Source organism: Terrapene carolina, unplaced genomic scaffold (genome assembly GCF_002925995.2).
Source record: "Terrapene carolina triunguis isolate 2854851 unplaced genomic scaffold, T_m_triunguis-2.0 Scaffold53, whole genome shotgun sequence".
Lineage (NCBI taxonomy): Eukaryota > Metazoa > Chordata > Testudines > Emydidae > Terrapene > Terrapene triunguis.
In genome coordinates this window covers 6,380,697-6,404,563 of record NW_020664404.1, presented here as the reverse complement: position 1 = coordinate 6,404,563, position 23,867 = coordinate 6,380,697, and the positions used below count along the sequence as shown (strand labels likewise).

General features: G+C 43.9%; 1 protein-coding gene across 4 annotated transcripts in view; it reads left to right on the top strand.

Annotated features, from left to right (window-relative positions):
- DPYSL2 (dihydropyrimidinase like 2) overlaps window positions 1-9,788 on the top strand; it is a 91,650-nt gene extending 81,862 nt beyond the window's left edge. For 2 of the 4 annotated variants that reach the window (XM_024212159.3, XM_024212161.3), the window contains exons 12-14: window positions 1,962-2,141; window positions 4,195-4,360; window positions 6,872-9,788. In XM_024212159.3, the coding sequence (XP_024067927.1) occupies window positions 1,962-2,141; window positions 4,195-4,360; window positions 6,872-6,963 (438 nt within the window). In that variant the 3' untranslated portion in view covers window positions 6,964-9,788. Of the gene's footprint in view, window positions 1-1,961; window positions 2,142-4,194; window positions 4,373-6,871 lie in introns of all 4 variants that reach the window. The other 2 variants (XM_024212158.3, XM_024212160.3) reach the window with 1 other exon arrangement.
- Window positions 9,789-23,867: the final 14,079 nt, after the last annotated feature.

The window sequence follows — 23,867 nt, the reverse complement described above, 5'->3', positions numbered from 1 at the left end:
GTGCTTCAAAGATACGCATTTCAGCTAAAACAATAGGGCTTTTCTCTCAGTTGGGACCAGTAATGGGATGCACTCCCCTCTCGTGAGCGCCCCCTTGGCCAAGTGCGCACACCTGCACACACTGATTGTCCCTGCTCTGCCCCATGGCTCCCTCCCTGGGGACAATGTCTTCACCCTCTTGGGGCTTCCTGGCTACAGCTCTCCAGCTGGGCCACTACAATTCCGTTCCCCCTTTGGGGTGCCTCAGTGTCCAGGCCACTTCCCCCCAGTGGCTAATGGACCCAGGCCCACTTACTACTCCAGGTCCCAGCCCAGGGACCCTGTAGATCACAGCCATTTGCTGTGTCCCTTTAACTATGTCACACGGCTTCTCTAATTCCCTGGGCCACATTTTCACCCTTACTTCAGGGCCTTGTCCTAATGGAGTTCCAGCAACCAGCTCAGGGCTTCTTCTTGCTCTCCCTAGCTTCTGGCAGTGCTGCCCTGTCCAGGGTTCTGTAGCTGTATCAGCCAGCCACACACCATCCACGCTCCTACAGCTCCAGCAAGGAACTGAACTCCCTCTGGCCCTGCAGCTCTTCTTATACTAGGCTGCTAGGCCCTGATTGGCTGTGTCCCAGCCAGCCACTCTAGGCAGCTTGGAGGACCATCTCCACTGTCCTTTTTTGAGGTGGGGTGCGGCAGGGGGCCTCAGAGGTTTGGTATACCCTGTTACAGGACCGATTGGCAATAATAGAATACAAATATGATTAATAATAATGCATACAATACTCTGAGCATAAAGCAGGCTCTTATTTGCTTCTCTCACATGGTCTTTGTCTTTTATTCACATGTACTTAGAATAAAAGCTTGTTCAGGTTTGATATATGAGGAATATTTCAGAGGGACTGATTTACTAAATATTGTTTTTTAGGATAATCCCTCAGGGCTTTATATACTATTTAATGATATCCAATTAAGTTTAAAAAACCTGGAAAGATACCAGGAATTTCTATAGATAGTGTAGGAAGGTCTATCCTGGGCTAAATCAGGCACGATCTGGTTTAAAAAAAAAAAAGTGTCTGAATGAAGATTTTAAAATGTAGGACTTAATCTATATCAGGGTGGTACCTCAGGGCCCCAGATAAGATCAGGGCTGCATTGTGCTAGGCACTGCTCAAAACACATAGTAAGAGAAAGTGTCTGCCCCAAAGAGCTTACAGTCTAAACCAACATGACAACGAAAGGGTGGGAGGGGAGAAAAAAAACTTCTTAAGAGTGGGTCAAAATAAAACAAGAACATTTTTAAATTGAATTTTTACAAGCAACACTACTTACCGTTCCCATTTTACAGATGGGGAATGAAGCAAAAAGAGGGATTAAAGTGACTTGTCCAGGTGACAGGAGTCTGTGGCAGAGCGGAGAATGGACCCCAGTCCTTCAGAGTCCCTGTCAAGGGCTGTAACCATGTGCCCATCCTTCTGTTCCACAATGTGGAGTCAGTAGGAAGGGCTGGTACTCAGCACCTCTGAAAATCAGGCCTAATAGTGAATGACTTCCAAGGGCTTTGGATCAAGCTCCTAAATCCCTTTGTCAGCCATGGACTAGGCCCCTTGAGGATCCAAGCCTAAGAGGTTAAACTATAGTGCATCCAAGTTTGAACTTGTTGGCATTTGTTCATCAGGACAATTTGTGCCTCAGTGCGAGTTTTGCCTGAGTAAAAACTGAATAAAGACCTTAGGATTTAGCTTCATAACATTAATTACTATTGCTTTTATGTCACCACATATAATGGGGTGAGTGCATCGACATTATCACCTATCTCTCACCTGAACTCTAAAATTTGGGAATCAGCATGGGTTTTTACTTAAAAAAAAAAAAAAAAAAAAAGGGGGGGGGGGATTCTTACTAGACGATAGCCTAAGACGTGGCTTCTTGCATTGGGATGAACACTTGATGCTGATGTCTTCTTTTTGTCCTAGACTCTGGAGTACAATATCTTTGAAGGCATGGAATGCCGTGGGTCTCCATTGGTGGTTATCAGCCAGGGAAAGATTGTGTTGGAGGATGGGAACCTCCATGCAACTGAGGGTTCTGGACGATACATCCCCAGGAAGCCATTCCCTGACTTTGTTTACAAGCGCATCAAGGCAAGGAGCAGGGTGAGTATATCAATGAATGCTAGTTAGCTCATGAAGGGTCTATGTTACGGGGCTGGTGGACAGGTGACATCCCCACCCCACTTCTTCCGTAGAGAAAACAGTTGGTATTGTCCAAATTTACTTTCTTCCCTGGGTTGGCTTTCATTTTCTAAAGTAACTATGTAACCTAAGTAACCTCAGCCTGAGCTAGGCTATCCCTGCAGAATCTTTGTCTCTGCTCCTAAATTCCCTCTGTCTTAGAGGGATGGACAGGAGTAATAAGAACTAGTAAAAAGAACAGGAGTACTTGTGGCACCTTAGAAACTAACAAATTTATTTGAGCATAAGCTTTCGTGGGCTACAGCCCACTTCTTTGGAACCATTAGTAACCATAGTAAGAACCATTAGGTCTGGTGGTCAGGGTGAGTCAACAAAATGACTCTGCATCCTGTCCCAATAGGAAGAAAAAACAGTGTTTAAGTTGATAAATTTGTCACTTTTAAAGTAAAACTAATTATGCTGTTTACTTTGTTCCCTTTCCATTTAATCAATCAATCTTCAAACAATGAAAATCACACTTGTTTCAGGCAGATAGTTTGATTTTCTTGCGATTGGGTTTGCAGCATTATTGGTTTAAATTCAAAAGTTTTGAAAGATTTAAATTTAGTAAGTTTACACTTAGGAAGGAAAAATCAAATGCACAACTACAAAATGAAGAATAACTGCTAGGCAGTAGTACTGCTGAAGAGGAATGGGTGTTAAGGTGGATCACAAATTGAATGAGTCAATGTGATGGTTGGGGGGGGAGGAAGGCTAAAATTTTGGGGTGTATTAACAGAAGTGTTGTATGTAAGACATGGTTGGTAATTGTCCCACTCTACTCAAAAGTAATGAGAGCTCAGTTGGAGTATCATGTCCAGTTCTGGGTGCCACATTTTAGGAAAGATGGACAAATTGAGAGCAACAAAAATGATAAAAGGCAGTGATCAGTTGTTCTCCATGTCCACTGAAGGTAGGACAAGTAGTAATGGGCTTCATCTGCAGTAAAAGAGATTTAGGTTAGATATTAGGAAAATCTCTCTCAAAGATAGTTAAGCTGTAGAATAGGCTTACAAAGGAGGCTGTGGAATCCCCGTCATTAGAGGTTTTTAAGAACAGGCTGGACAAAACACCTGTCAGGGATGGTCTAGGTTTACTTGGTCCTGCCTCAGTGCAAGGGGCTGGACATGACGACCTCTCAAGGTCCCTTCCAGCCCAACATTCTATTATGAATTGAAACAAATATAGTGAGAACATTTCTACTTTTGAAAAATACTGAACTTAGTCCGAGGCTAAAATTTGAACATTTGTTTTAAAAAGGTATAAAGCCAAAACAGAAGTAATTAGAGAGATCCTCAGCCAGTAGAAGTCAGCGTAGCTATATTGAAATCAGCATAGCTATATAGACTTACAACAGCTGAGGATCTGGTCCCTAGAGTGTTTCAAAATGGACCTGTAGCGTAATTGTATGTATAGGTTAATTTGTCAAAATCTTTAAGAAGGGAAATATTACACGCTGTACTGCCGTATCTGCAACACTGCCCTCTCCTGGATAGAATCAGTTGTTTGCTTGGGATTATACTTTGTCAAAGTATTCATTGCAAGCGATACTCCTTATGAATAGAGTGAATGTGTTTTGAAATGTTGATGGGAAATAATTTGCAGTGCTTTGAAGCCAATGGATTTATACTACTGGAGACCATGGTTTTGGGATACCTTGGTCACCAGAAATATTGATTTCCCTTCCAGGTCTGGTTGACCTTCTCTCAATTTAGTGAAATTACATTCAATGCAAAAGAAGTTATTGCAGCCGGAGGGAAAAAGGCTGGTCTCCCTTTCACTTGTGCAGTTGAACAGCCATAGTTCTCAATCAGCATCAGCACCATGCAGAGGCGTGGCTTTTACATTCTAGTGCAAAAACTGAACCTGGAATCAAACATCTTTGACTTGGTGACATCTGGTCCCAGTTCAGGTCTCTTCCTAACGCTGCCTTTAGCTTTGCTGTTTGGAGGCTCATTGCTTGTGTTTCCTCCAGCTGGCTGAGCTGCGGGGCGTCCCCCGGGGCCTGTACGATGGGCCCGTCTGCGAAGTATCAGTGACACCGAAGACTGTCACACCAGCATCCTCGGCTAAGACGTCTCCAGCCAAACAGCAGGCCCCACCTGTCAGGAACCTGCACCAGTCTGGATTTAGCTTGTCTGGTACATACTTATGTATGGCTAAATTATTACGTTGAAATCTTGGTTGTTTTCTTGTGGGGCCGTGGGTTCGGTTGCAATAACAAGAGAAGGCAGGGACTGGGCGGGTTTACAGCAGTGAGATTCATTTCACAGCAGAAGAAAAAAATCTGGATAGAAGCCCTCCTAGAATTCTGATTTATTTCAGAGCCAAAGCAAAGGAATCGATATCTCCATCCACTTCAAAGGGCAGGGCCCCAAGCTGGGATACAAATTAAGTAGCGCCATTGTAGAGTTTTGCCAGTTATGGATCTGACACTTCGTATATTTCACTTTTTATCTTGCAATGTCTATGGCTGAGGTTTTTCAGCCATGAATAGCTTGGCCAGAATGGGAGACAATCACACAAGCTTCCTTTATGGATCAGGATTGAGTGGCCCAAAGACAGAGGGCCTGCGATTGACATTCAGGGCCAGATTCTATGGAGCCATGCTGGTGTACATCAGATATGTGGAATCTGACCCATATAGTGCAGAGCGAGGCAGTTCTGTAGGGCATAGGCAGTTTTGTGTAGCATCACAGGATACTGCAGAGAGACTGTCTGTCCTGAATTGGGAAGAGAGGGTTTAATGGTGAAGTATGAAGAGACAGTGACTCAGTGTCTGGGAGACAGAGCCAGAGAAGGGGGGTAAGGCTACCTTACTGCTAAACTGAGAGCTGCTCAGGAAGTTCACTTTTTCTGCATGGAAGATTTTTGATTAAAGCCAAAACTTATTCAACTTTTTTGGATTTGTCAACAAAAATATATTTTTTTCCAATGAAAATCCAAAATGTTGACAAAAATGAGGGGAAATAAAGAAAGTTTTAATTTTTTTTGGTCCAGGTCAGTGACTAGTCCAGAGAGAGTCAAATAAGAGTACCTACCTTGAAGGCCAGAATTGTAGGGTGGACACTGGAGCAACTGGATGAGAGAATAGGATGGGTTTGAACTTGGAGAGGTAGTTATGGAAACCAGACAGCAGTTCTGATGAGACAGCTAGGAAGTTCATGTTGGCTGGTGGAACAATGTGCAGCTACTTTGGTTCTACTCCCTGAAGCAAAGCAATCACCTGACCAAAAGCAGTTTGGGCTGCCTGCAATTGAGGAATGCACTCGTTTTATTTAGAGAGATGTGTCTCAGAGAGACTTGTAGTGCTTTTAGCGGACTTGAAAGCAAGCATTTAAAAAGTTATTTCAGTACTTTCACATGGTCCTAGTGAAACTCACTTGTGGCTTGAGGTTCTCAGCATAGGAAAGTGTTACACATCTATCTCATTTTGTGCTGAAGCAATAGGTTGAGGATCAGAATGACGATTTAATGAGATTCCTCCTTCCACAACAAATATGACAAGGTCTTCCACTAAGTTAACTTAGCTGGGAGGAATGGGTGGCCCAAGTGTTTGATAAAGGGCTAGTAAGCCAGCAGCATGCCTCAGCAGAAGCTAAAACAGGGGAAGCCAGGAGAGGGATTTTCCTCCCAAGATGATTCTTCTAATCGGCAATTAAACCAAGTTAGCATGGGGTTGGGGGGAAGACTAACAAATTTCTCCACTCACCAGCCTACCACTTGAAAGCTTTCTCAGTGCCCTCTGCTTCTGCACAGTCTAACCTAGCCCTTTGTGATCACAAAGAACCATCATAACAGTGTGAACCGATGCAGTGCCCCTTCCCTGAATCTGCAGGCAGCCCCAGGGCAGCTGCTGCTGCTCAGAGCTTCCACTGAAACAGTAGCATAGTCTTGTTTGTTTTTAGTGTTGCTGTTCTGCAATCCAGGGGTCAGTCCTATATCCAGCCCCATTCTATGGGCACAGAGCCGTAACTTCCTGCTAAGCAGTCTCCGCCGCTTTACGTCCCAAGCAGCCAATTTAGAGCCCTTCCATTGAGCACCTGATGCAGCGAGAACAAGTGAGCGGAGGTTAAAGCTCTTGTTCACTGTGGGCCAGATAGTGCTCCCTCCTTGTGGCACGGGGATAGAGAACCTCTCTTCTAGGTTGGCAGTTCTGCTCACTCCCCCACAAAGCCATTAGCATGGATAGCTGGTGGCCACCAACCTACCTAGAGGTCTCAATCTAATCCACATCTCAGGACCTACCATCCTAATTAATAGGGCAGCCTCAGCAGAGAAAACTAGGACTCGCTACACTTTCCAGTTCCAGTGCTGGTCCCTGTGGGTTTGGATTAGAGCAATTCAGCAGGGCATAATGATTCCCCACCTTGCAGAACAGCTGCCTGTTTTGTGATTCCCCAAGGCAGGAAATCAATTGATTTCCATGGGAATTAGGTGCCTAAATGCCTTTTTGAGGAACTGGGCCATAGGGCCTAATTCAACCTGGCCTAAGAGGCTATTATCAATTCCAGTGAAGCTGCATTCTTTTAGACCCATGGGCTGAATGCAGCCCATAGACAGCAGGAAATGTCACAGATCTAAGTTACTGCGTTGAAAGATACTCAACTCAAGCACTGCACTGACATGGCCTCTTCTCCCTCTCCTTCCAGGTGCACAGATCGACGACAATATCCCCCGCCGCACTACTCAGCGCATAGTGGCGCCGCCCGGTGGACGTGCCAACATCACCAGCTTGGGTTAAGGAACTAACCTCTCTGAGGCCGCCTAGCGGACCAGGGGAGGGGGCAGGGTACCTGGAGACCCTTTTGATTCTTTTAGAGCCTGTGACAGTTACTGCGGGCAACCAGTGTGCTATGATGCCATTTTCAGTCCCCCCAATCCATCCTCCTCATCGTCACCGATCCCACTCAATTCCCCTTCCCCCCGATCCCACCACATTTAAAGAAACAAACCCGGTTTGATACGCTGGACAGGCAAAAATTCAGTTTAAAGAGGATGTTTGAGATGTGGCCTCTGTTCCCATTAAACATCTCTCTTTTGACAAAGGAAGGATAAAGTGAATTTCCCGGGAGCTGCCTTTTAAAAAAATAAAATTTAAAATTGCTTTTCGAGACATCCAACCCAGCAGTAATTCAAGGGGTTTTTAAACTGGATATTCCTTAGGGTCCTGACCTGCAACAGGACAACTAAATGGAGGGCAGAGGAACACAAGTCTAAACTTGTATCAGCATTCTCACCTATCAACCATTCTGTGATCTCACCGGGTATCTTATTACAAATAGGAACCCTGTGCTAGAAATTGACAAGATGCATCTTACCCAGTTGGGTTGAGGTTTTGTGGTGTTTTTCCTTCTGGATTTTTCTGCAAATTAGATCCTTGAGGAAATTTTAAAAATTGAGTACTTTTAAAAATGTTTTGTACCATTCTGTTTGCAGAGTCTCATCTCAGAGTGGACATCCCTCCCCCATTCTCGCTTCCCTTCCCCAGCGTCATTTGTGTCCTAGCTTCTGACCGTCACCACAATCATTTGGTTGTAGGAGTTCATAGCATCATTTCAGCAAGCACTTGAAACTTGTGTTAGTTCATGGACACTTCTAGGCCTCAAAGTGAAGCTGTGATCTCCCTCAAAATGTCTTAGGTCCTCATCAGGTGTCAATCTAGCGCCATTGAAGTTCACACTTAATTGACACCAGCTGCGGATCTGGAACAAAGTCCCATGAAAACCTTTCCTCAACAGGCTTTTCATTTGGGGAGGTGAAACTCCATAAGCGGAGATTTTAGTCAATAAACTAGGTTCATTTGGCAGTATGTTAAATTCAATAGCCACCCCTCCTTTGATGATCAGAAAAAGAGTAGAACTCACAAGAGCAGTCATTTAAGATAGAAATAAACATTGTTAGTATTGTATAAAGACCCCTCGTGAAAGCATACAAGAAAGGGCTTACCAATGGCAATTCCAATTATTGGGCCAGAGCTACAGCTAGTGTAAATGGCAACTTTGTGGTAGCTATGCTGATTTACACCAGCTGAGGATTTTGCCAGTGATCTGGGACATCGTTATACAATAGATCATTGCACAAGGGCAAATTTCATCCTACCGGAAACACCCAGGAAAAGGCCTATATTTAACCCACCCTAACTTAGGGTCAGTGGTAGTTCTTTCTCCTTATATACTAGCTAAATCCCATATAGAGATTGCTTAGTGCCTGTGAGCTAAGGCGCAGATCCTCAAAGGTATTTAGGTGCCTAACTCCCATGGAAATCAGTGAGCGTTAGATGCCTTTGAGGAATTGGGTGCTGATCCTTTAGCTCAAGCGATGGATGATCCTGGTTTCAGATCCAGATGGCAGTTGGTTCACATGCATCATTTAAGTCCTACTCAAGCTGTATTTTGAGGGCATGGGGCCTTGGGCTGGTTCTTTGCACAGAGGGTAATCTTTCACCCATTGTCACAACATTTATCTTCACTGCCTTTTTGTCCCCTGCAGCTCTGGTAGAGCCAGGGTGGTCCCAGGATATGTGGGAGACAAGGTGGATGAGGTAATATCTTGGTCCATTAAAAGATATTACCTCACCTACCTTGTCTTTTTGTCCCCTGGTATTCAGTGGTGTCACCTGCTTCTTCGGTTTGTATTTTCACATGTGCATTCACTTTATTTTTCCATGTTTTAACTCTTTTAAAATGATGTTTACAGGTTCTTAAGGAAAATAGATATATGCAGGCTTTTAAAAATTAAAAACCAAATCCGCTTTTGTAAAGTATCCAAGCTGGGATTTTCCAGTGATCTTAAAGCAGTTTAGGTACCCAAGTCCCATTGGATCTCAACACTTAACTCTTTCAGTCTCCTTCAAAAATATCAGCCTTTAAAAAAAAACAAAAAAAACACACATGTTTATTTGTCCAGCCATGTTTGATTTTGGTTTAACTCTTGGGTCTTTTGTTTTTCGTAAAAGAGATTGCACTTTTTTGTTAAAGTAATCAGAAAAACCTAATATATATTACAGGTATTTTTTCCACCTGTGCTTTGAAATAAATTGGAACAAGTTGGGGAGAAAAAAGAAACAGTCGTTTCAATTCTACAAAACATTTGCAGCTCTTCAGTATTCACTTAAGTCTTCCTTGTTTTTTTTCCTTCACAGACCGACTTTTCAGATAGTTTTGTTCATTCATTACAAAAGAAAAAATATAAAGATTTTTGCAGGCTATGTAAGCATGTTTTTCTGTGGGAGCTCATTTGCTTTTTGTCTGTTTATTGAATGTCATATGTAAATGCTTAAAGAAAAAATGAGACTGACAATTAACCGCAGTGACTTGAAGCTCTAAAAATAATAAACAGTGTAGGATTTAATACTAGCTGGATTTTAACCCTTGGATTTGTGATTGTGAACTATGAGAGGAGGAGCTGTAAGTGCTAAAGATGATCATGTGTGTAGACAAAAGTATTGATATTTGACCATTGTCTCAACGGCAAACCCCACCCCAAAGTCTTGTGTTTTATTCCTTACAAACTGTGTTATATTACCATGGGAACGCCTAATAAAGACAAAATGTTGTGGTTCCACTAGGTGTATCTGTGTCTTGAGGTGATCAGTGTTGTGAAAGTGTACATGGGGTTGGGGGGGGGGCAGCCCTCAGCTAGTATAGATCGGCATAGCTCTGTTTGACATCAAGACTGATTTACAGCAGCTGAGGCTCTGCCCCATGCTACACATGCCTAAGGACATGCTTATCACAGCTGAAGGGAGCCTGAGGGATGGAGTCCTAGCCAACGAGAATTGCCAAAACAAGCCCATCCTGCTGGCACTCATTTCTGTCATCTCAGTGGTGAAGCCAAGGATTGAGTGGTCCATGGAGACTGAATCTACCACTCTCTCCTAAGAGGCATGTGAGTAAAGGACAGTTTGCACCACTGCTCCCTGCGCCGTTCTACTATAATGCCTCTGTATAACAAGTGGCCTTGTCTCCACAGTGCTTGAGCCAGCCTCTTTCACAAGCAAATTCACACCATATTTAAGAGACTTTTCATACCAGTACCAGAGGGGTAGCCGTGTTAGTCAGACGTCTGATGAAGTGGGCATTCACCCACGAAAGCTTATGCGCCAATTCTTCTGTTAGTCTTAAAGGTGCCACAGGACCCTCTGTTGCTTTTTTCATACCAGGTGTCTGATGAACACAGCATCTAGCACAGCAGAGAAGTGTGAATTCCCACTATAGTTTGTCTGAAAACACCCCCCTCGGTTTACATAGTTAAGCAGTGACCAATGATCTAAAGCAATCAAAGGGGAACCAACGAGATTAAAGCTGTTGGCACAGCTCTCAAGCCTCCAATGTGTGCCCACTTGGACCGTATGTGGGATACAGACAGAGAGAGAAGCACCCACACAAAGAACTGAGTTAGAATTGGTTGGGAAAATGCTGATGAGCCATTTTGAATGGAATTTGCTGATTTGTCAAAGTTGAACTGTTTTGCAGAGATGCTGCAATTTCAGAGTTGCAGTAGAACTCAGGCAGGTTTCCAACGGAACCTTGCATGCCAGGCAAGTTGTGAAATCTCTCTGGTTCTGTGTCAGCTCAGCAGCCCAGTTCCTCAGCAGCCTGGGATTTCAGGCTTCCAGCTCCCTGGCAGTGGATGGGGAACTATAAGCCTGGGAAGCTTCCAAGGTATGGAGCTCCAGGGCAGCCAGAATGCCCTGAGTCACAGCCCCCAGCACTTTCCTTTTTGCAGAGAATTTTCAAAGTTTCTAGTTTTCGTTCCAAATGGGAATGAAATCCCATTTCAAAATCCTCCATGAAACAATTACCTTTCTCCACGCAGCTCTGGGAAGCATGATGTGTCTGTTCATCTTTAGGTTGTCTACGTTCTCTCCATCTCTTTCAGAATACGCCATGGGCTCTAACTTCCACATGGGCAAGAAGGGATCCTGGTTTAATGTCTCAGCTAAAAGGTAGCATCCCTGACAGTGCAGCTACCCTTTATTACAGCAGTAATATAGAATCATAGAATATCAGGGTTGGAAGGGACCTCAGGAGGTCATCTAGTCCCACCCCCTGCTCAAAGCAGGACCAATTCCCAACTAAATCATTCCAGCCAGGGCTTTGTCAAGCCTGACCTTAAAAACCTCTAAGGAAGGGATTCCACCACCTCCCTAGGTAACCCATTCCAGTGCTTCACCACCCTCCTAGTGAAATAGTTTTTCCTAATATCCAATCTAAACCTCTTCCACTGCAACTTGGGACCATTACTCCTTGTTCTGTCATCTGGTACCACTGAGAACAGTCTAGATCCATCCTCTTTGGAACCCCCTTTCAGGTAATTGAAAGCAGCTATCAAATCCCCCCTCATTCTTCTCTTTTGCAGACTAAACAATCCCAGTTCCCTCAGCCTCTCCTCATAAGTCATGTGCTCCAGCCCCCTAATCATTTTTGTTGCATCGGGATAATAGCAGTGGTAGCCTAGGAATTGAGCACAAGCATGAAATGCTGTCCTCATTTTTGTCAATGGCAAAACTTCCACGGATTGTCAGCAGGGCCAGACTTCGCCCCAATCTTGCTATTAGTCTCAGTCCCATGGTTATCAAGCACAGAGGGACTGCTACGAGCAAAGCAAGGCTTGACAATATTCTGTTAGGAATTGAAAAAGGCAGGTGGGCAGGAAAAGCCCTCTATCAAAGACCTTCACCTCGACTAATTTGCTTACGTTCTCCTGTCTCAGCGAAGCGCAGCAATTTGGTCATTACCTCCTTAGACTAGACAGTAGAACCTATGGAAACACCCTTCCATTTTTTCTGGGATTGATTTATATGAAGCTGGGTTTAGATAGGCTCAACTTTTGAAGTGTATCTACACTAACATGGAGCTGAAATATGAAGCCAGCCCACAGCATTAATATTTAGTTAAAACACATAGATGGGGCTTCCACCTAATGAGTGGTCGTTTTGGGATTCTCATCTCCAGTCTCCGAAACCACAGAAGAAGCTAGCCCCAGGGAATCCATCCCAGGATTTTCAATGAGCCCAGTGTAGGCTGGGATGGGATTTGGAGAGTTTACTAAGATCTGACATGCTCAATAAATTCTATTAATAGCTGAGGGACAGAAGCTTTAAGGGAGAAGGGACCATTTAGATCTAGCCTGATCTGTATAATACAGGCCATTAAATATCATCATTACCCCTGTACTGAGCACAACAACATGTGTGATTAACGGGTGCTGGAACAATTTGTACAGTGGGGGTGCTGAGAGCCATTGAACCTAACGGTTAACCCTGTATATGATGGAAACCACTTCAAGCCAGGGGGTGCAGCAGCATCCCCAGCACCCGTGGTGACTAAAGCACATCTAGAGACATCTGGACTGGGCTTGACGTCAGAAAGAAGAAGAATCTGCCACTTCCTGTAGATTAATAATCATCCTCACTTAAAAATATTGTGCCTTATTTCTAATATGAATGTCTTCAACTTCCAGCCACTGGTTCTTGTTATGCCTTTCTCTGCTAGGTTAAAGAGCTCTTTTTAGCCTGGTATTTTCTCCCTGTGAAGTTACTTGTGCACTAATCAAGTCACTGCTCAATCTTTTTTGATAGGCCTTTTTTTTTTTTTTTTTTTTTTTTTTTTTTTTTTTTTTTTTTTTTTGAGTTCTCCATCTGTTTAGCTTAACAGTGAGAGACTTAATGTCTCAGTGTGTTGATTTAAAGAAACTCTATAGTCATGTGGGACAGTTGATTTGATGAAAACATCATGAGCTAGATCATTTGTACGGAAACAACATGACTGCCAGCCTTTATTTTGGTTCATCTCACCAGCATTGACTGAAAAATTCAATTGCTAGCTCAATAAAGTTACTATTTGATCAAAAAAGGGGCTCAACATTCTGAAAGAGGAAGAGAAAGTCCATGAGAGATCAATACAGTGCTTAAAAACCCACTAGAACAACAGTAATGCTATAAGCACTGCTGTGTGCTATAGCTCTCTGATCATGTGGATTAATCAAGTCAACTGTCGGTGAATCTAAGGCAGGGAAATGTTTGAGTATAGTAGAGGAAACCAATGGATCGATTAGACTGATCCATTGGGTCAGTTCCAGAGTGTATACATCGGTAATACTTTTATTGGAGTCAATGGAGCCAGGCTGTCTAGCTGCTGAAGTTCTAGCCCAGGGGTGGACAAATTATGGCCTGGGGGCTGCATCCAGCCCGTCAGACGTTTTAATCTGGCCCTCAAACTTCCGGCCGGGAGCGGGGTCCGGGGCTTGCCCTGCTCCACATGTGCCATGGCTCCACGAGGCTCCTAGAAGCAGCGGCATGTTCCCCTTCCGGCTCCTACGGTGGGGCAGCGGCGGGGGAGGGGGAGGAGGGCTCTGCATGCTGCCCCACCCCAAGCACCGCCCCCACAGGTCCCATTAGCCGGGAACCGTGAGCATTCATGGCCCGCCATATAATTTCCATACCCAGATGCGGCCCTCCGGTCAAAAAGTTTGCCCACCCCTGTTCTAGTCCATAGCTTACTATCTCTATGTGTGTACATTACCCATCTGGTTCTCCGAAGATTTCCCATTGGTTGGGTCAGGGTCAGACATGTAGGGCCAAAACACATCCAGCCGGGGCTCATTTCAGCTACAGCACTGCTAACCTAGAGAAGGAAGAGGAAAGATACAGCTGGCCAGGGACATGCTAGTCTCAACAACTCGGAAGATTGGATGGTCAAGCTTGCAGGCTGTTGAGAGCTTTGTTTGCAGCCTGGGAAGGCTGAGCATTGTTTTGGTTGCTTGGCTTGCCTCCCAGGGAAGAGAAATCTGTGCTTGTTTGGTGAATGTCATTTACTGTGGATGAGGGAAGCCTACTCTGACATTTACCCATCATGCCCAGGTGAAGCACTCACCACAGGCTCCTTAACCAGTCCTGCCAGACTACTCACATTTCTAACGGGACTGTAAAGCCTCAGCTACCGTAAATAGAATAGATGCAGATATATCAGCCTTCTATGTCACTCATGGCTCACCGACACCCTCCCCCACCCAGCAATAGACAGCTGGGCCCAGATCCTCCTCTAGTTAGGCACCTAAATACCTTTGAGGATCTGGGCTCTGGCCTCATCTCCTGCCCATACAGTGCAGGATTGACACTTATTACTTAGAAAGAATGAATGTATCTAACCTCGCTTTTCCAATCCAGCCAGGTACCTCAATGAACTATGGCCCTGGTTCAGCAGAGCATTTAAGCACATGCCTGAATTCTATCGACTTTCATGACACTTCAGCAATGCACTTTCGGCGTGCTGCTGAATCAGTGCCTAGCTGAGCAACATTACAAGTCAGATCTCTCTCACCAACGTTGCAATTGGTATGTGTACGTACACCATAGGATTACTTGTTGGTGCCATGATGACAGCCAGGTGCTAGTTAGTGGCCCTTAACTATGAATTTCCTGATTTTTCCAACTTTAATTTCCAGGCTCTCACTTTATTGTTTAATGTAGCTACACCGATTTAATATTTTAAGCTGATTTCTATTCCGATGTATTCCTCAGCTCAAGAATTTTGTAGGCACAACTAATTCCAGTAGATGGCAGCAAGACATGTAAAATAGAAATTACCTAGGTTAGTGTGGCATATGTAACACTAGAATCCCTTTGATTTAGTACATAATAAATGCAGAAACATGCACATGGCTTCTTACGGGGACATAGATTACATATGAATACATTAATAAATGCACAGTATTCTATCATTGTAGATCAGCGTTGAAAGATTAATATCCTTGTGTTTTATTAGAATTTAAGCCCCAACAGTGTGCTCCTATAATAAAATAAAGACTGTGCTATAAGCATTATCTATCAGACTAGTTACAGAAGAGATGTGTGTTTACAAAGGTTTCATTTACATCGTGGAGAGGCTGATGAAATCCTAGACTAAAAAAGTGAAATGGATCTGGAGAGACCGCATTTTCCTAGGCTATTTAATTCTCTGGAACGATTCATGGTTTTCTTAATATGATGTGTCTGACCAGAGAGGAATTTTGCGAATAATTCCTAAAACAAATGAAAAACCATTCCCAGTGCAAATCAGGATATGTTCACTTCCGAGTCATGCTTTAACATGTGTTAAACAGGATTGTAAGGGCAGGTCTACACTAGAGATTTTTGCTGGAATGACAATGTCTGTTTGGGATGCAATTTTCTTTTTGGCAGCATTTCTATGCTGTGAAAGCCTGATGGCTTATTTCACATAGGGAACTGGTATAAGATATACCAGCCAAAGACATGCTTGCCAGTATAAGTGCATCTGTGCTAGAAGAGTGGGCTGCTATAACTGTTCTGGCAAAACTTAATGTAGACTAGGTTTAATTTTAGCGTGAGCAGGATACAGGAGTTTGATTTTAGTCATGTTTAACCCTAGGAGCAGCCAGTTAAACACAGCTAGGAACAAACCGTGTGTAGTATCACAATTGTTTTAGTTAAGTGTTATATGTGCTAAAACATGAGTGAAAATCCAAAAGACATGGCCTCAAATTGTCTTCAGTTTAGTTAAAACAGGGTGAGGTAATGCTGGGTTCACAGTCTTTGACAAAGTTAAATTTAGAGCCTGTTGAATTTTTTCATTCTAAACGTTTGACAATAAATGGCCTTTTTTCCTAGAAACAAAATTGTTTAATTTTTCTTCAACAAAAGGCTCTCTAAAACTGGAGGGAGGGGGTGTTAAAACAATAAACAGCAACTTGGAGTTCAGGTTTCCTTCCCCAAAAACTGAAAAGTCAAACCTTGAAAAATTCAGAATTTTACTTTAACAATTTTTTTCTGAAAATTTGAGAAAGCTAAAGTGTTATTTTTAAAGCCAGAAATACATACCATTTTCAGCCAGCTTTCATTAAACTAGTGTCCTGTGCATAGGTGCTGGAACTAGGGGTGCTACTGCACCCCCTGGCTTGAAGTGGTTTCCATTATATACGGGGCTTACAATTTGGTTTAATGGTTCAGCATCCCCACTAAAAAAAAAAAAAAATGTTCTAGCACCCCTGGTCCTGTGTCTCTTCCCACCCTGGGCTAATACTGAAAAGTGCTGTGGGATCTGCAGTGACCACAAGGAGCCACAATTTCATCTAGAAGATCAAGATGATGCCCATGAATAGTTAAAGCTGATATAGATTCATTTTAAGTCAGAAAAGACCATTAGATCATCTAATTTGACGTGTAGTAGAACACAGGCCAGAGAAGTTCATCTATGTATTCCTGTATTGAGCTCCGTAACTTGTGGTTGAACTAGATAAGCGCTTCCAAGCTGTAGTAAGTGTACCACCCGTTGGATGTGAGCTTGATGTTTCGTCCATTCCCTTAATTATTTAAGATGGTGTGATGGGGCACCTGCCCCGCATTGGCCTGTTAGGGCTGTGCAAAAAGCAGCCAATAGGAAAGGGGCTGTGAGGAGCAGCCAATCAGGGCTGGATAGGCCCATATAAAAAAAGCTGCAGGGCAGAGTAAGTTCAGTAGCTGACAAACTCAATGAGGGAAGATCAAGCTCCTGGCCAAGCAGAAGGGAACTAGCACCCTGGACAGAGCAGTGCTGCTAGCAGTGACCGGGGAGGAGCTAAAGACGCCCCCTGGTTGGCTACAGGGATTCGTAGGCCGAGGCCCACAGGTAAGGGCAAAGAGGGTTCTGGGAGCCATGGGGAAGTGGCCCAGGGAAATAATCTAAGGAGTTGGAGGGGATGTAGCAGATGGTGGCCATCTACCAGGACCTGGTGTAGCAGGTGGGTGCCCGCCCACTCCCCCCCACCTCACCACTGAATAAGTGGCCAGACAATTGGCTGCAGTCATCACAGCCAAGTGGCTGGACAGCGGACTGCAGTTCCCCCAGAAGGGGGGAGAACAGAGTGTGACATGGCCGGAGGGCTGTGTCATGAAAAGGACTCTGGTCCTGGGAGTGAGGTGGGCCCTAGAGCAGAAGCGACGGTGGCGAGACACCAACAGAAGGGCACAGTGGTTAGACTAATCCCCGGGATAGCCAGCAGGCAGCACCGTAGTGGTGAGTGAACCTCGTCACATATGGTAGGTGAAAAAGTTTGGAAGCCACTGAACTACTCCTGTAGTCTTGATCTGGAGACATTGAGAGTCCACCACAAACCACTAGAACAAGGAACCAAAGGAAGCCACCCTCACTTAAAAATTAAGTTCTCATTTGAATTTGCCTGGCTTTAGTGTCTAGCCATTGGTTTGTGTTATGCCTTTCCTGGCTGGATTAAGGAGCCTGATATTTTATTTGGAGTTAAGTTTAGCATTGTTTGAATCAAGTAGGTTCAACTTCTGAGCTAGGAGAGGAGAATTCTGGGTTTATTCCACTCTGTACCTGCTGTGGAGAGAGATGAACACCACACTGTGTGATGACAGAAATAGATCTGCGACCAAAATTGCATTGAATATTTATGAGCTTCATCACATGATGCACTTTGATGAAGGTTGGAACTCCTGCTTGCAAACCCCATACTGTTCATTTCTTTGAATTATAGTGATGTTAGCCTGGAGTAATGAGACACTGGTTTAATATATGAGGGTCTTTTCGGCAGCCCTGGGTAGATTAGGAGACTGGTGGGAAGGACACAGCAAGTGTCCTAGGGGATCGGTGTCTGAGTTGATATATCAAAGGGAGCTGCCAGCAAGTTCCTGGATCGTTGGGTGGGGCAGATTAAAAATCAAAGCTAGGAAAGGGAAGGATTTCTCTCTGCCTAGTCTCCACTGCCCAGGAGGAAAGAGGGAGGTGTTGGATGCTATTAGTGGTCTCTCCTTGCACCCAGACAGAAGCAGCCGTTTGGCAGGCCTGGCAGATCTCAGTACTCAGATTTCAGTGTTGCTATGAGGGCTGAGAGATTCTCAATGGTTTTGAGGCCCAGAGGGTCATGGGAATATTTACTCCATGATGCATTCACACCAGTCCTGCTGGGAATCTGGTTCAAGTGAATCCCAAAGTTCAAAATGCTGCTATTCTCTTCAACAAATCACTGCTAAGCAAGTCCTTTAGTAAGGTCTGATCCTGAATCAATGAACTCACTGGGAATTTTGGCATGGACTTCTATGGATCAGGGTCAGACCTTGATTGGCCTGCAGTAATTAATCTGTAATTAGGGTGTGGTGCATGTATGTGCATAGAAAGGAGTTTATTTTTGCACATTGTTGGATTATGTAGCACATTTCATACATATTTGTGCAGAGGGGCCTTGATCCTGATTGAGGCCCTTGGTTGCTACTGCAATATACATTTTTTTAAAATGTTAAATGAGAGCTTTAAATTGCTCACATTTCCTGATCCTTATAAGATGGGAAGATTGTTTAAGGTACAGTTTAAACAAAACCATTGTGATGGGCGTCATGTTGAGTTTGACAGCCACTGAAGTCAATGGGAATTTACATGTAATTGTTTGTTTGCATAGCACAGTTAATATGTCAAATGATAGAAGTGCAAGGATAGATTCGATCAAATTGAATTTGTATGGTTAATTAGACACCATTGCCAGATGAGGGTTGTAACGGGTTGAATCACAGAAACCCCCTTGGGAGCTGCCACCTAATGTACCAAGACTACGTCTATTCCTGTTTTCCCTGCCAGCTCAGGACTCCAGCACCCTGTCTTGCTGAGCCAGACACTCCCGTCTGCTCCAACACAGACCCAGGGTCTGAATTACTTGCCCCACAGCTGCAGGTTTACCTGAAAACAGCTCACAGAAGTGTGCTTGTCTATAGCACTCAGATGCCCAACTCCCAATAGGGTCTAAACCCAAATAAATTCATTATACCCTGTATAAAGCTTATACAGAGTAAACTCAAATTGTTCGCCCTCTATAACACTGATAGAGAGATATGCACAGTTGTTTGCGCCCCCAGGTATTAATACATACTGAGTTAATAAGTAAAAAGTGATTTTATTAAATACAGAAAGTAGGATTTAAGTGGTTCCAAGTAGTAACAGAACAAAGTAAGTCATCAAGCAAAAAAATAAAATGTGCAAATCTATGTCTAATCAAACTAAATACAGATAATCTCACCCTCAGAGATGCTTCAGTAAGTTTTTTCCTCAGACTGGACACCTTCCAGACCTGGGCACAATTCTTTCCCCTGGTACAGCTCTTGTTCCAGCTCAGGTGGTAGCTAGGGGATTCTTCATGATGGCTCCTCTCCCTCTCCTTTGTTCTGTTCCACCCCTTTATATAGCTTTTGCATAAGGCGGGAACCCTTTGTCCCTCTGGGTTTCCACCCCCCCTCACTGGAAAAGCACCAGGTTAAAGATGGATTCCAGTTCAGGTGACATGATCACATGTCACTGCAAGACTTCATTACCCACTTGCCAGCACACACATACAGGAAGACACTCAGGTAAAACACAGCCATCTGCAGACAATGGTCCTGGTTAATGGGAGTCCTAAAGATTCCAAATCACCATTAATGGCCCACACTTTGCATAGTTACAATAGGCCCTCAGAGTTATATTTTATATTTCTAGTTTTAGATACAAGAGTGGTACATTTATACAAATAGGATGATCACACTCAGTAGATTATAAGCTTTGTAATGATACCTTACAAGCGACCTTTTGCATGAAGCATATTCTAGTTACGTTATATTCACTTATGTTTTTATAAAACCATATAGACTGCACAAAGTCACAAGGGTATGTACTGCTTTCCAAAGGGACTATGTCAATTGCTTTTCTTCCTGCCAGGAGATGAAGCCACCCAAAGTACAGCTATGAAGATTGGCATAAATTCCACTTTTGTTCCATCTTCAGCAAAAACAAACAGAAGCTTTATTTGACCATACTTAGATTCTACTGTATGTTCTTAGGTAACCTGACCCTCCCATAATACACTACATGCTAATATTTTATATTACTGTTTTTATTGTGGCAGTGCCTAGTGCCAGTACTCTGCTAGGCACTTTACAAAAAAAAAATCAAATAGCTCATTGGGTCAGGGACTTATGGTACCTTAAAACCTGCCTTTGCCAAGCAAAACTGAAGTATGAAGTTTCCTCACAAGAGGGCACCATAAATACATTGTTTAACCTGGATGCCTCCCTATCTGCCTCCCCATACTCCCACTGACTTCAGTGAAATGACTTACAAGAGCAATTTAGTGGGATTTGGCATGTATATATGCACATAGAGATGGACATCTGAACCTCTTCCCAAAGCAGGTGGTTGAAGAGAGGGCTTTTCAGCACTGAATCCCTCTGCCTCTACTTTATTCCTGGATCAGATCCTTATATTTTTGGTTCTGGTTTAAATGCAGCTGAAATATCATGTGATTCTTATTGAAAAATCCTGTTGAATTTAATAGACAGTTGACCTCAAACTGATCTACAGAATTCTACAGCAGGGCTATAGTTCTATTAGAGTCTATTGTTCAGAGTGATTCTTAGAGAACCCTGTCCGTTTCATCCCTATTAATTCACAGCGGACTTTTCTGTAGTGGGAGCACCTATTCTTACAAGAGTTTGGCAACAAGGCATTCAGCAGCATGGGCCCAGAGTTTAAAAAAAGAAAGAAAATCAGCTAAAGCTCTGGGATGACAGCTTTGCTCCTCTGGCCCAGTGGCACTTATTTCTACCATATCATACAATATCAGGACTGGAAGGGACCTCAGGAGGTCATCTAGTCCAACCGCCTGCTCAAAGCAGGACCAATATCCAGACAGATTTTTGCCCCAGATCCCTAAATGGCCCCCTCAAGGGCTGAACTCACAACCCTGGGTTTAAGCAGGCCAATGCTCAAACCACTGAGCTATCCCTACCTGCTCAGGATCCCTGGTACTACACAAGCACTCAGTGTGCAGCTGCTGTGGCTTCACTGTGATAGTTACTTGAGCTAGCTTTGATCTCCCAACTACACTGTACACAGAATCATCTTGGGGGCCGGTCCCAGACTGTGGCTCTAACTCCCATGAAGGACCATCACAAGCCTCCCCCATCTCCCTCTTCAAGTGCCAGGTGCATGGCTTTTCCTGGCCTTCTCTAACAAGCATAGAGCAGCGATGGTGAGGAGTGCAGTACAAGAACCTATACAGAATAGACTCAACTATATGAAGGCCAATGCTGCATTTTATTTTGGATTCCATAGCAAAGCAGAGGCCTGATAATAGCCTATAGGTAGGTAAGATATGGGTATGGACTAAGGCAGCAAAGCAAAAGCCTATAGGGCTCAAGCCTGTAAAGACAACAGCGTAGCCAAACTAAGTCCAAGGCATAAAAACGTGATGTAACTAACCCATAAGCGACTCTAGATCACAAGAAAGTGATGTCATAAGCAAGTGTTGCTAAACAGCTGACAGGTAACCACAAGATGCCAGTCTATACCAGCTTTAGCTATTTTAAATTAGGAACATCAGCAGATGTTTGACCACAAGAATACTATGGTAACCAATGAACATATATGCTAATAAGCATGAGAGAAAAGGCCTAGTAACCTATGAGAAAAGAGCACTCTGCCATTAGTAGGGTGAGGAAATACAGAGACTCAAAAAGGGCTGAAACGCCTACTGAATATGCATTAGGCATAGTGGGAGTCAGCACAACACTATGCACAACCAGCCTGTGTGCCTTGGGAGACACCAGGATGACAACCATGGGTGGTGATAAAGGTGAGGGTGAGGACTAATACTTTGGGCTATTCAACCAAGGATGGTGCAAGTATAGAACTGCTGATGCCAGACCTCTTGACCATTCTATATTATCTCTTCCTACTTTGCTGGGTTGGAGGGTTTGTCATTTGACTAACTGTGCTAATAGATATTACAAGGATAGAACGCCTTTCCTAAGTGTGACTCTCTCATATGCATATCCTGGGGTCCGCATAAGAACTAACTTCTGGGTCTGGTCATGAGGCAGAACCTTGCCAGACTACATAGCGCTAATTGGCTTTTTCCTAAGTGATCACTATAATTGAAACACAATCAGCAGAACTGGCAACACTGAGCAATAGAGGTGCCTAGCAATTGGCCTGAACAGTTGCATGGCTTTGCTTTTTAAGGTTTACATTACAATAAATACCCCCCAGCAGTATCTCATAAGCTTTTTGCCTGTGAAAGTCTTCTAGGGGGATAGTTGAAAACCAGGTGAGCCCATAGATTACCTGCAGGTTCAGAGAGAAAAGTAGAAAACATTCCATGATGCCTACATGATGCAAAGCTGTACATAGTGAAAACATCCTTTCCTAACCCCTTCAGACAAGAAGTGCAAGCTTAGAAGCACAAGCATTGATTTCCCCCTGTGATGGGGGTACACTCAGTTAGGTGCCTCCTTGGGGCTACATCTGGGGAATAGCTCTCCTCCTGTCTGATGCCACCTCCTCCAGTTGCTCACCCCATAGTGTCTCTCTCATTCAAGGTGCTCCCCTTCCATGACTAGTTCTCTGGCCAGCTCACTATAGTCCTCCTTTGCTAGGGTAGGAAATTCCCACTGGACAAATGGTCTATCTGCAGTCTCAGGCTGTCTTCTGATCTACCTCCAAGTCTGTGCCACTTTCCCAGTGGCCAGTAGAGGAATCTGGGTTTGCTCACTACTCTAGGTTCTATCCCAGGGACCCTATGCCCAGCAACCACAGTCTGCTCAAACTCTGCTACTGTTCCCTGGGCTTTCCCCACCTCTCATCCAACCTACCTCTGGAGCATCCTCTGCTCCCCAAAACTACTTCTCCCCCTTTAGCTTCTTATCAGAGTCTGTATTACAAAGCAAATTCCCAGGGCCAACTTCCTCCTCTCTAGATAGCAACTACAGAGCTTCTCCTTACAGCCTTACCAGCGTCACCAACTTCCCTCTTTTGTAAATTTAGCCCCACTCCTCCTACAGCTGGGCTTTATCAGCCATGAGACTATATCAGGCTGGGGTCTCTTCCAGATGCTTCCTATAAAGTTAATGGGCCCTTTTTTATGATCTGTTCAGGCTTCCTGTAGGATAGACACACTATCACCCACCCATAGCATTCCCTTCAGCCCTGATCCTGCTGACAGATCCTAGATGAGTCACTTGCCTCACTGAGTCAGTAGAACCCACTGAATATTCTCCAGCAGGTTCAACAACTGCAAACAAGTATGGCTGTTCTTATGATGTTCTAGACCAACACTACCCCAAATAGCTACAATGAGCACAGAACAGTCTGAGTTAGTGCATAGCATTTAGCTTGTGCTTATACACATGACTTTCTTTATCCTTCCAGTGTGCTAAGAGGAATGCTGTTTGTTTGCAGTAGACCATTTTGACTGCACCTGAATTCATTAATCTCGTAAAATAAAAGTTGAACACACAGGCCTGAAAGGAAACCCTCCATCTTGCTGCAAAGCCAGACCAAGCACCCCCGCTCCCCCCAAGGCACGGCAATAATCTTCACTGATTCCTTATTGTTGTGGATGCAGAACTGAATGCCAGAAAAGCACAAGCTATTTGGAAAGGGGGAAAAATTGCCCCTTTCTTCCTAGAGGCACTATTAGATTTACAGTGATGAGAGCTTTTAATCAGGGCCATGTGCCTTTAAGACATAAATTGTCGGAGAGCAGGGACAGTCTTTTGGAGGACTTGCTGACGCTCTTAGCTTTCGAAACCATTAATCAAAGATGCTGTATTTTTCTTTTTTTTTTTTTTTTTTTGGCAGGCACTACTAACATGCCATATAATGG